The sequence below is a fragment of the Fonsecaea monophora genome (assembly GCF_001642475.1).
Source record: "Fonsecaea monophora strain CBS 269.37 chromosome Unknown Scaff95, whole genome shotgun sequence".
Classification (NCBI taxonomy): domain Eukaryota; kingdom Fungi; phylum Ascomycota; class Eurotiomycetes; order Chaetothyriales; family Herpotrichiellaceae; genus Fonsecaea; species Fonsecaea monophora.
In genome coordinates this window covers 27,449-39,581 of record NW_019174026.1, presented here as the reverse complement: position 1 = coordinate 39,581, position 12,133 = coordinate 27,449, and the positions used below count along the sequence as shown (strand labels likewise).

General features: G+C 52.8%; 4 protein-coding genes across 4 annotated transcripts; 1 reads left to right on the top strand and 3 right to left on the bottom strand.

Moving 5' to 3' along the window:
• Positions 1 to 3,532: 3,532 nt before the first annotated feature.
• Positions 3,533 to 4,001, top strand: AYO21_09518 (hypothetical protein; the record flags this gene model as incomplete). The annotated part of the gene is made up of 2 exons (XM_022659451.1): positions 3,533 to 3,825; positions 3,878 to 4,001. 2 exons carry the CDS (start codon positions 3,533 to 3,535, stop codon positions 3,999 to 4,001), a joined length of 417 nt encoding a protein of 138 aa, XP_022508228.1.
• Positions 4,002 to 4,293: 292 nt separating this feature from the next.
• AYO21_09517 (hypothetical protein) lies at positions 4,294 to 4,680 on the bottom strand (the record flags this gene model as incomplete). The annotated part of the gene is made up of 1 exon (XM_022659450.1): positions 4,294 to 4,680. The coding sequence occupies one exon, from the start codon at positions 4,678 to 4,680 to the stop codon at positions 4,294 to 4,296; it is 387 nt and encodes a 128-aa protein (XP_022508227.1).
• A 3,305-nt stretch (positions 4,681 to 7,985) lies between these two features.
• Positions 7,986 to 8,366, bottom strand: AYO21_09516 (hypothetical protein; the record flags this gene model as incomplete). Its single annotated transcript, XM_022659449.1, has 1 exon — positions 7,986 to 8,366. The coding sequence occupies one exon, from the start codon at positions 8,364 to 8,366 to the stop codon at positions 7,986 to 7,988; it is 381 nt and encodes a 126-aa protein (XP_022508226.1).
• A 1,585-nt stretch (positions 8,367 to 9,951) lies between these two features.
• Positions 9,952 to 11,511, bottom strand: AYO21_09515 (hypothetical protein; the record flags this gene model as incomplete). Its single annotated transcript, XM_022659448.1, has 2 exons — positions 9,952 to 10,384; positions 11,141 to 11,511. The coding sequence occupies 2 exons, from the start codon at positions 11,509 to 11,511 to the stop codon at positions 9,952 to 9,954; spliced, it is 804 nt and encodes a 267-aa protein (XP_022508225.1).
• Between the last annotated feature and the right edge of the window lie 622 nt (positions 11,512 to 12,133).

The window sequence follows — 12,133 nt, the reverse complement described above, 5'->3', positions numbered from 1 at the left end:
GCCGCCGTTGCCGATGTTGAATACTTCGCCCTCGAACAACGTTTGATACTGGTTTGGGATAGTGATGACTTTCGTATGGGATGGAAAGGGCGTGACATGTTTCCAAGGACGAGTAATATTGTAAGACAGGTCGCTGCCAGCCAGAGATTTGCAGAAGGAATCCCTCACTTGGAGGAAAGAACCTTTCGAGACGAGTAGCAGTGAATAACCACCTTTGTGTTGGGGCGGTCATGGCGAGTCTTTGCGGCTGATACATACCGGGTCGTCAGTCCAAGAGAGGCCAAGTGCAGAGTCCGACCATCCGGGGTATGAAGGCTGTACCGACTTGCATGTTCTTCTTCTCTCCCTCCTCCTTGTGAGGGTTTGGAAAGAGTTCTGCAACTAGCTGGCCAACCTAGTAACAAGGAGGATAAATCTGAGGAGAGAGGAAGAAGGAACAACGTCGTCTTTCTCTCTCCTTATATCGTACGCTCCCCCGTAAAGGATATCCATTGTCTTCCCCTTTCTCTCTTGTCCTTCCTCTTTCGTACACGCCCTGCATTCCTCTTACACTTTGTCTGTCTTCCCTTGCGTACGGTGTCTCAGTTGCCAGGATCCTGCATCCCTTGCACCGTGCGTGTCTCGGAGGTGGCGTTAGTCCTGGAGTTAGTCTTGGCGCTGGTTCGCCAGACCCAAGCCTTGTCCTGGGTTCAACCCATGACACTCCTTGACACAACTTGGCCATCGGCGTGCCTTTGGTCGGATCCAGGGCTCCTTTGCTGTGAGCCCTCCGTTCATCAGGTGGGTAGATAGAAAGTACTGTGAGTGAGTAAGTAAGCATTGCAACGGTCAAAGGCGAGCAGCGCAAGTCTTTTCAACCTGACTCAGTGCCAGATCGAAAGAAATCCCTGAAATCCGCTTGACGTTGTATTTTCTCATCGGATGAATGAGGTCGTCTCCACAGGTGGTGTTCCAGCGACGGTTCGCGCTCCTGTCAAAACGTGGCTCTCATATGCCGGCCATTCATCAAGGCAACTTGCAACGTGGCACTGGAGCAACGCAAATTCAGAGACACAGGTGTCGCTTCATAGCTGCTTTGGCAGCGGAGCACGACGAGGAATAAATTGCTTGCGCTCTCTTCCCAAGTCCCTCGCCGCGAGAAGCTAGCGTGGATGACCAAGACGTCATTGTGTATGTCAGGCCCCCGTCAAAACCGGATCAAGTAGTCGTGTAGAAGAATAGCGGTGGTCCTCGTGGTTGTCCTCGCGGTTATCCACCTTGTTGCTCTCGTTGCTGCTGAGCCGCCTGCCTGCTGGCGCGTAAATTGTTGTCTTGCTTCTTCCTGCTTCATCTGGCAGCAAGGGGCCGTCAGAATTCCGTCTCTAGTGAGGAACGAAATCCGGGCAGAATACCCTAATAGTGGGGACAGAATTCTGTTCCCCCCTGGGTGTCTGGATGTTGGCTTCTGGCTGACTGGCCCAGACGGGGTGATACAAGCACCCTTCCCCAAGTACGCGTCCAACGAGAGAGGGTGTACCGCCCCTTTTCCGATTACCTCTCGAACTCATTGTACCATATAGATGCCATGCCATGCCGCTCCATGGACGCGTCGAGCAGGATGGAGCCGCTGCAGTCGTGGCCTAATCATCTGCCGCGCGCGCAGCTGACCGCCGAGCAGAAGACGCCGCCTGTGGTTGATGTTCATCATCATCTCCTCGATCATCTCGGGGAGTGCAGTCGAGTCGAGCACGGGCGTCACATTCTGCACGCCAAAAAAGACTCGTCCTGCTAGCGACGAGGCAGGTCAGGTCATCCCTCCGAGACTCATCTGTAACGAGCGAAGAGTCAGCAGCCCTGGCTACGGCAAGGACGTGAACAATTCGCCTTCCTTGATAATCTAGATGTTGACACGGGGGATCAGTCAAAAGTTTCAGGCAGGGTCCGCCTGCGGAACCGGAATCGAGAACCTCAACGGAACGGACGCGCTCAAAGGAGAATCCCATTAGTCTCTAGGGACAGTATCGTAGTCGTCCGGACATTTGCAAGCTTGCAGACTGGGTGATTTTCGTCCTCGACGCGGAGCAGACATACGGCGAAGAAGAGGATCTGACTGACAGTGGCAGATTCGATGCGTTGTCACCAATCTTGGGCGGCCCGGCAGGGAAGCAGCTTTCGCGGGTATCCCTTGACGCCAATCATTTGTTCGGTGCTCGATAAAGCCGAAGTCGAAGAGAAAGATGAGTGCCTTTTCCAGATCTGGGTGTTAGTATATAACGTTACGCCAGCCGGACAACACGGACTCGTTTCCCTTTCATGGCGTCGTATGTGACGCGCACCGTATGTTGCGCCGCACAGTTCTGGGGGATCTTTGAAGAGGGCGTGGAGCTTTGTGATTTGACGGGATGGCGGACGGGTCGATGTGACGCATCGATCCATCTTCCAGTCGATTCTCCACGACCGACAGTTCATCAATGTCCAGTGATTGCGCTCGTCAAATGTGAGTCGGAGGAGGACAGCATTCGCGTTGCTAGGTCAGGCTCGGGCCTGGAATCGGAAGATTAGGAGGATTCGCATCGCGAGAGTGTCTCGAGGAAGCATGGAAGCGTCGTGGGAAGAGAACCCGGTCCGCTCAGGATCTCCGGGACGGTCAGGGTCGTTCACCCAAAACCCCTCTTGACGTCGACATCTTCTCCCTCTCCAACCCGATTAGCCCAAAGTCGAAGCAGGGTTGATAGGCCAACCGTCCTGCATGCGCTGTCGCCGCAGGTTTTGCTGCTGGGTACCGACTCGGGTAAATTACATCTCCACGACTTGAGGCAGGATTCAAAAGAAATCGTGGTAAAATGCAGTCACACCTGGACACCTCATGGCGAGGAACATATCAATGGCCTTGTTCCGCTCTCTGCCAGTGAGGTCAGCACAAGGTGCGATCGAGGCCTCCGGGCCGGTGTGCAGGACAGAAGAGTGAATAGAGTGAATACCCGAGTATACACAGGAGAAACTCAACGGCACATACCGCTCATTTCCAAGACTCGTAATCATTGTACTTTGTTCCTTGTATCATGAGAGCGCTAAGGGCGCGACGCGGAACTGGGTTACAGGCTGTCGGGCCCCGGCAAATGTCGAGAACTTCGTTCGGATCATGAAGCTGAGAACAACGCTCGGATCAGGGACAACTAGCTCACTGTGGAGGCGAGCATACCGCCATCAGTGAACACGCCGTCGGTGGAAGTCATCCAGGCCATGGGGCGCGTGGTGGAGCTTCGTGGCTCAAAATGCGGCGGCAATTATACCACTGTTCTTTCATTGTTTGGCTCAGAACTGTCGCCTGGTGAGTCAATGGCTTCAAGAGCTTTTGTGTGAGTTGCATATCCCCTCGAGGAGCAGTTTAGATCAGATGCTTCGACCTGGAAAACAACACATGTGAGCACTGGTCGAAGACTGCGACATATGACAAGAGCAAAACGAACCTGAAGTAAAGCCCTCAGGGAATGCTCCGGCCGCTGATACATGTCATCATCGGCGATCCAATCTCTGTCGGTTCCGAAGGACCATGTCGGTTGTGGATGCCTGGGAAGCCATTTCTTCCGAGATGTCGGTGACAAGCGTCGCCACGTGCGACAACACTCTTTCATCTCCCCCAGGCCACATTGATGATTCCAAAAAGAAGAAAATTGATCAAGGTCCTCTCCCAAAGGTCTATCCCATCAAGCTTGGGAGCAGAAAACTCTCAGCAATGGACATGCTCGCATCACACGCGCGCCGCGGAAGTCGAAGCGTCCGTCCAAAGACGCAGCTGCGCGACGGGGACATCCTCATTCTTCGCGCGGGATTCACCACTGGCATGTATGTCCACGCCAGTATCAAGGAGCAAGAGGCCGAAGCAGCTTCGAAAAAGGGGCGCATTCGTCGGCCTCGAAGCCACAGAAGAGAGTGCCCAGTGGATCCGGAATCACCATTTCGCTGTCGTGGCGACCGACACGCTCGGGTTCGATCGAGGTCACCCCGAATATGCACCTTGAGCATCGGGAACGCTGCCTGCACCCATCTCCTCACGATATTGTACTTTACCTACCACAGCGTCGCTGGGTATTATTTCCAAAGCACAATCAGACAAAACCCTTGATCTTTCCAGTGGCTAGATGTCTGGTTGGCAAGCTTCCGAGCCCGTTGATACCGCTTTCTGAGGGTCTGTTGGATGAACCGGCGACTTCTGTTGGAAAGGAGTCGAGCCGAGGTGAAGATGCTTACTTCAGCTTCATGAGCCCTTTCCCTGTCAATCCCCTTTTTTCATGGACTCAGTGATGTACCGTGTCAATTTCTGAAGGGGATGAGACTGCCGAGCTTCGACTTTGGTTCGACCTTTATGAGCTCGACCATGCATGTTCCATCCTGCCGCCAGACACCAGCCTTGGACGTGAAACCACTCAGTGTCGATCCTCTATATGGATCCTCCATGATCCGACCAACCCGAAAGTAGAAGGACAGAGTAGGAGTATGTGAGGTTCGATTCCACACGAAGCGTATGGCCCGCTCGTCATCGAAAAACTGCTGAAACCTAAGAACATCATTTACAAGGATGCTTAGACCTGCAGCTCCAGCAAAATGAAATGGCCATTCGAAGAGTATTAGCGACCCGTCGATAAATGGAGTTGGAATCGTAGGCGGTTCATCCTGCGACTGCTCCAGGACCTTGGACATCTGGACTTCCAGAAGGTCATCAAACCCCCCGATGAAATATCCCGTTGTGGTAAATACCAAGAAGCAGGCCCTGGTAGTATGAAGACTGGAGACAAAGTGTACTTGTGCCTGGCAATACGGTATCAGCCATATATAGTGGTGCAAATGAAGGTAGACTCCGGTACGGTGGCAGGCGGCCTGTGCCATACCGAGACCCAAGGCAATTGAGAGGTAATACGTCGGCAAGTGCTGGATGTGACCCCTCTTGTAAAAATGGAGGGCCGGTTTAACGACGAAGAACGTCACCATACCGAGCCCGATCGAGAGGACGAGTCGACCTTCGATCTTCCCTCATGGACATAAGCTGCTTGAAGACGTTGGAGAGTGCACCACTCCAGACCCTGAGAACGCACGCGGTCCAGTAGCGATATTTCTCCAGTCTCACTCTGTCCGTGTTGCAGATCCAAGACCGATATACGACGGCTGTAAGGGTGCCCAGCTCGGAGGAATCTTCCTAGCCCGGCACAAATTATATCCTCGAAGGTCGAAATCGCGGGCTCACCCAGAGGGTCTGACATAAGTGCGCCATGGATCGAGACCGCGGCAAGGACGATAGCGAAAGGTTCCGAGGGCGACTTCGTCGTCGATGGTAGAAGTAGGTTCGTAGTCAAGGGCACCGTCAGCAGTTTCCAACGAGGGTCTTTGTAATTACACGATATTGATCTCAAGAAAATGAGAGGGGAAAGCTTGAATCAAAACTGAGGCTGTCGATACCGTTTCGCGAATCTCCTACAAATTTTCGAGACTCTCTCTCTCGACGGAGCAGGCCGCAGTTGCCATAAAAATCTTGGAATATGGCCAGCATGAATCGCCGCGCCACAAACAAATGAATCTCCTTGATAGGTGGTGGAAGAACCATTGACCTTGCCGGCCCCCAATGACGAGGGGGCGATGATCAACGGTCTGATTGCCGATGGTGATTGCTTTGGTAAGAATGACTTTTGAACAGCCGGGTGGACAACCAACCAGGATATCTGATCCTTCAAAAGGACGCCAGTTACGCCCGTCCAATCCACACTGATGCGGATTCGTCCTACTCAACATATCACTGTCGGTCAGTGACAAGCATTCATCAACACCGGTTACCAATGGCCGGAAGTACAGGCCAAATTTTGTAATCGGAAGCCGTCAGTGCACCAGACCTGAAGAAGAGATACCACCATGTTGCGACCCGACCGAGTATGAAGATAAACAGGGCAGCCCGATTTGGCAACCACGAGATGAGCTTGTTCACAAGGGCGAACCCCTGTAAGTGCATGTTGGCGATCCTCTGGGTTGCCATTAGAGATGGCTGATCTTTTGATGCTCAGCATGCATAAAAGTCTTGTTTCGGACTGAAGGACGTCTGGTAGATCTGGCGCGCTTCTCGTGAGCTGCTTTCTTGCAGTCGTTCGCGACAAGGTGAGATAGATAGAAACCCGCCACTGGGGCGACTGAAGGAGAGGAAGTCCTTGCGGAAACCGGAGTGAGACGTTGGCTCGACACGCCAGATGGAATCGAGGCCACGAGAAGAATTTGCCTTTGCTCGAGGGACAAAGGTCAACCAGGTCTGCAATACGCAGGGGGACTACATGGTTGACCATCCACCAAGTATTCCCGCAGTATTCAGTATGGGGAGACTCTTGTGCTGTTGTGCGGCGTCATAATGCTGCCCCATATTTGGATTTGCCCAGGACGATGCTGTCATGCCCATTTCACGTGACTTTGATATGTGACTGTGCAGCGTATATTTTGACCAGATGTCTCCAGCGACCGTGGCATTACCTCCTCAGAAACGGTGTCTTCGCCCTCGAAGACGTGTCTTCCTTCGGCAGAGAAGTCATGCTTTCTGCGCTTGTTTCCTTTTCTCGACGTCTCTGATCCGTCTCTTGGGCTCTCTACCAGTGTCCACAGTTTTCATTGTTGCCGTCTCGACATCATACTTCTGCGGGGAGGGGACGGGGGACCTGGTTTTGCTTGGTTGGCTTCGTGAGAGTCTCTGATCGGTTCGTCGCATCCTGGTAGCACAGACCTCCAGTCCTGCCAGCTAGGTTCGGTGTAGGTTTTGTACTCCAAAGCCCTCAGGCGTTCTTCGCACTGCTAAATTCAGGCCAACCCTCCGTCAGCATCTGCCTGCAGGCTTTTGAGAGATACCCAGACCTCATGGAGATATTAGACCTACCGGCTTGGGCGAGGGATGCACAAGGACACCCGGACCAGGGCTTCGGATGCGATGGCCTGGGCGACCACGACTCGGAGCTCACGCGGTACTGGAGACTGCTCTTCCTCCGTGGCGGGCAGTGTGCGTTGCTGTAGCGGTGCGTGATTCGGATCAGTCATGGACGCTGATGCTGTTTTGGAACCAGCTGGCCTTCAAGAGACAAAGACTGCGGATGTCTGGAAGGCCGGTGAGCGGTACCCCGTCACGACAGCGCCGGAATTGGTTGAGGTGTACGGCCAGCAGATGGGCGGATCGGTAGGTTGACGGTTTTACTGACTGATTGACTGGCCAAGTACAGTCCTCGTACCTCGTTCACACAAGATCGTAAGGGAGAGTGATGGTGGGCCGACAAAGCATCTTGCGTGATCCTCCGAAGCCCACAGCCCCCGGTGTTGTCCTGTCTGTCTTACACGAGTCGAGGATATCTTCGGCTTCCCATTCTTCTTTCAGCTCGCTCCTCGTCTCGGACTGTCACCACAGGTGGAGGAGCAGGATGAGACTGACCTGGTAACGTTAATGGGTCGTTCATATCTGGGTGAAGAAGAGGGCTTGTATGAAATACATCGTGGATCTTCATGCTCGATGGGAGCTTGAGTCGGCAAGCATTCGGGATAAAGCGTGTATGGTCCACTGTATAGAGAGAAGTCGTCGATATCAGCAACCTTCCCATGCTACCGAGGCTTTTTCAAGGGAAAGAGACGGTAAATAACATACCAGACACTGGTTTATAGACCCAGGCATCCACTGGTCACACCACAGATGGATAAGATGAGGAGCTGACGACTTCTGATATCTCCAAGAGTCCCAAGTTCTTCGCATCCAACCTCTTTGACGGGCGCTCAGTGCGAATGTTCCTCGCGTTCAGCCAAGCCTTGTCTCCGACCTTGTAAGCTGGGGAGGCGTTGTGGTGTCGATCGGCGAATTCCGCATAGCTGGCCTGAGTACATGCCATCTTCTCTTTCAGGGCGGAGTGAACAGCACTCTGAGTATTCCTTCAGCGAACTGATCAGCTAATTCAGCGTTAAGAGCTGCTGGGGCCGTCATTGATGGTTGTTGGCTGACGGGCTCAATACCAAATCGTGGGTGGAATCCACAGTTTGCCGTAAAATGGCGACACTTTTGTTGTTCCAGAGTCGTGAGTATTGGCGGCAAATTCTGCCAGGGGTAACCAATCTACCCGGTCGTTTTGCAGGTAGTTGTAGTAGGCACGCATGTATTGCTCCATGATCTGATTAGAGCTCTCTGATTGACCACCAGTCTCTGGATGAACGGTCAAGTAGTTGACATTCGCTTGCGTATTATGAGGCGTCGACAGAGTCCGTCCCATACCACCGACGTGAACTGAGGTCCTCGATCCAAGGTGATATATTCTGGGACGCCGTGCCTCGCGATAGCTGTTCGCAACAAGAGCCGTGCCACGCTGAGAGGAGAGGCCATATTGAGACATGGGATATAATATCTTCACTTGGAGAATCGATCCATTACCACCAAGTTACTGCAAAGGTGAATGGGAAGCTCACCGTAGTCCCTCCAAGCACGTAACCGGTAATAATGATCCACTGCAGACGGAGATTCGGGATCGTCAACGTAAACCACGAGTCTCCACGGGGCGCACAGCCTCCAGGCTGCGCCGTCTAACAAGTCGGAGTCACGTTGAGGACGTGACCTCTCGTTACTACTAGGGGATTCGCAGAAGAGACCTCCGTCAGAGGCTATTTGCTTCCTGGGAGTTCAACGATGAAGTTGAGGGCAATCTCTTGCCATGGTAACAGAGGGATAGGTAGCTGCATCAGGGTACCGGAGTAGGCAGTTCGATTGGCTTTCGAGCGACGGCATACGTGGCAATTCTTGACGTAGCGGCGGACGTCTTCAAGCGTCCCGGGCCAGTAGTAGACACGGGACAGGCTGGCAAAAGTCTTGCTCCTACCAGGGTGGCCTGCGAGTGAGTTATCGTGGAAGGCTTGAAGGAGCCCCAACCGTAGTTCGTCGCCATCAGGAGCGCAGGGTCTCCCTCGGTGGAGCACTTGGTTGTCCGAGAGACGACAGTCTGCACCTTCAGGGCGTAGACATTGGCCTTGTTGGCGACACCGAATTTCTTGCCAGCGGTCGTGCCAGAGCAGTGTGTACCGTGTCCGCTACCCTGCCCTGCCACATGGAATGTACCCTCCAGATGGAATGTACCCTGCCAGACGAGATGGAATGTACCCTTTAGATGGAATGTTACTTGCCAGATGGAATGTTCCCTTCAGATGGAATTCACCCTTCAGATCGAATGTCATGGAATGTACCCTTCAGATGGAATGTCCCCTTCAGATGGAATGTCCCCTTCAGATGGAATGTCCCCTTCGAATGGAATGTCAGCCAGATGGAATGTCGATCAACTGTTCACTGTACACTGATGACGGCAGCTCTGTAAGAGATTGCTCTTCTCGCAGATAGGCTTGTCGAACCTGGTCAGGGAGAGTCTCGGAACGTACATAGTCATCAGCCATATGGCACAAGAGGGAGAGACGCCGGGAGATATCCTCCTGCGCACGGTAGGATGCAGATGATGGGGCTTTGATATCACTTGGTGCTGGTGTTTAACTTGGAGATCCTGTTGTCCTTGTAGGGCATCTCTGGGCCTTCGGGTAAGAGCATCGGGTGTTGCCCCTTATTTCCCAGGACGATATTTGATTTCGAAGTGGATTTCGGACAGGAATTCACCCCATCTAGCTTGTCACCGATTCAGCTGCTTTGTTGTCATGAGGTATTCGAACGTCCTGTGGTCGGATAGCACCTGAATGGACTTCGCTGGGTCAACACTGGCGCGAGTTCAGGTCGCCATTTTTCGAAGGCCGGGCAACGGCAGCAGCCAGTTGATCCATGGCCCAGAGTGTACAAGGATGAAGACAAAATGCCTCCGATACTCGTCGTCTCTTCCCTCATCTAGTCTGTGCGTACTGCTGCATCATAATCCAGATGGCAAAAGAGGAAAAAGCGAGCATCGAATCAGCCCGACATCTGACCAGGTCTGAGGTCTGCCCTCAAGGCTAAATCTTCCTTATCCAAGGAGAGCAGTCGGGCGGGCTCAAGAAGGTCGGCACGCAGTGGGCAAAGGGGCAAGAGCTCGAGGGTGGGACGCTCAATGACATCCGAGCCAGAGCGTCTAGGACTTCCTCCTCTTCAGAGGTGTCGGAGACATGAGCCAAAAGGCCATCGATGGCATTGACCACTTCATTGCGGAAAGCCTTGCGAGCCAAGGTCGCGGCGTGGCCGCTCAGCTTGTTCTGGAGGTTATGCTTGTATTTGGCCTCTGACCGACCGACCCTTCGATCTTGATCTCGGCGAATTGGCCTGCCCATGCATTTGCGGCAATTGTCTTCAGGATATGTGTGCTTGTGGCAGTGATGGTCTGGAGCCTCTTGAGCCCCTCTTGCCCATTTCTTGTTGTGGTTCTTTTCACGGAGGTGCGGTTTGGCTTCGCTACGAAGGTCATTGTTAGGCGACGCAGCTGCAGTTTGGTGCGGATGTTTCCCCTTCAGGTGAAGAGGATGTTGGTCGAGGCCGCGGCTCGGATAATGGCCATCAGCTCCTTGTCGTAGATCTCGTAGTTACACTCGGTAGTAGTCATCTCCTTTGAAAAGAAGGCAACGGGCATCAGTACCCGATTGTGCGTCTGAGAAAAGGCTCCGGCCACAATCTGATCGGACGAGTCCACTTCCGGGTAGGTTTCCAGGTTGGGGTCGGATGGTCAATTCACGGGGTCTGCGCACGTGCCTAACGTTCAGCTCCGAAAATTGAGGGTCCGTGCGCAGCCGCCTGCATGAACAGTCGTCATGATGATGTCAACTATTGCCCTATCCCTTTCTAGATGACTAAGCGGCGATGACTAAGCCTCCTAGCCCGCTGGCAGGAGGCGGTCCGATGAAAGGGGATATCTGTCTTTGTTAGTGCTGTCATCGACAGAGCGATCCGACTGAATTCTTCGATAAACATCCGATAGAAGTTGGCAAATCCAAGGAACGATAGAATATCCTTTTCTGTGCGTGGAGTTGCCCATTCAAGGATGGATGGTCTTGCTTGACCTTGTCTGGGTCCATTCGACTGCCTTGTGTCGACACGACAAGGCCAAGGTATTTGACTTCCCGCACATGGAATTCACTCTTTGCGACGTCCATACAAAGGCCCTTCTTGCGTAGTTTGGCCAGAACCCCTTTGACATGGCTAATATGCTCTTACAGTGTTTGACTGTGAGTTAGAATGTCGTCCAGATAGGCCGTACAAAAGACATCCAAAAAGGTCTGTAGAGCATCGTTGATGTACCCTTGAAGGGATGACGGGGCATTGCATAGGCCAAATGGCATCACCAGGTATTCAAAGGAGCCGAACTTGGTCGTGAAAGCGGTTTCCCACTCACCTCCTTCCTTGATGCGTAGCTTATTGAAGGCGGCAATGATATCCAACTTCGTGTAATATCTGGCTTTCCACAATCGGCTGAGGAGATCCTTCATCCGCGGGATTGGGTAGCGATTCTTGACAGTAATGGCATTCAATGCACGGTAATAGACACAGAACCGTAGCCCACCTCCTGGCTTCTTTGCCGATATCATGGGAGAAGTACGACTTGAGCTCGATCGTCGAATATATCCCTTGAATCAGTGCTCTTGAGTGTATTTATGGGCAGCCTCACCTTCTAACCTCGTCATGGGGTAGGGCTTTTTATGCGGGAGCTTGTGAGGGTCCGTTTCTGTTGGCTTGATTTCGTGGTCAAGGCTAGGGCGGTGCGGCGGGAGAGCATCGGCGAGCATCAGCATTCTCCTTGGAAAACAACTCCCACTCATCGTGGTAGCATTGAGGTACTTGATCTGTCGTGGAACCGTAACCTTTCCCTTTCATGAAGGTATCAAAATCCTCTGGGTTGACTGCACAAAAGGAAAGGGCTCCGTCTCCTTATCGTATCCCCGTGGTAAATAGGCGACAGAGTCAAGCTGCTCTCCTTTTGTAAGAGACTCACAGCTTTCGGTCAGTGAAATGGGTCCACTGGAGACTCCATCAATGATCACATTCCGCAGGGTGTCAGGAGAACCTTGGGAGCTGTACTCCGTACATTCCATCTGGCTGACATTCCATTTGAAGGAAACACTCCATTTGAAGGAATCATTCCATTTGAAGGAAACATTCCATCTGAAGGGCATATTTCATCTAGCAGGGAACATTCCATCTCATCTGGCA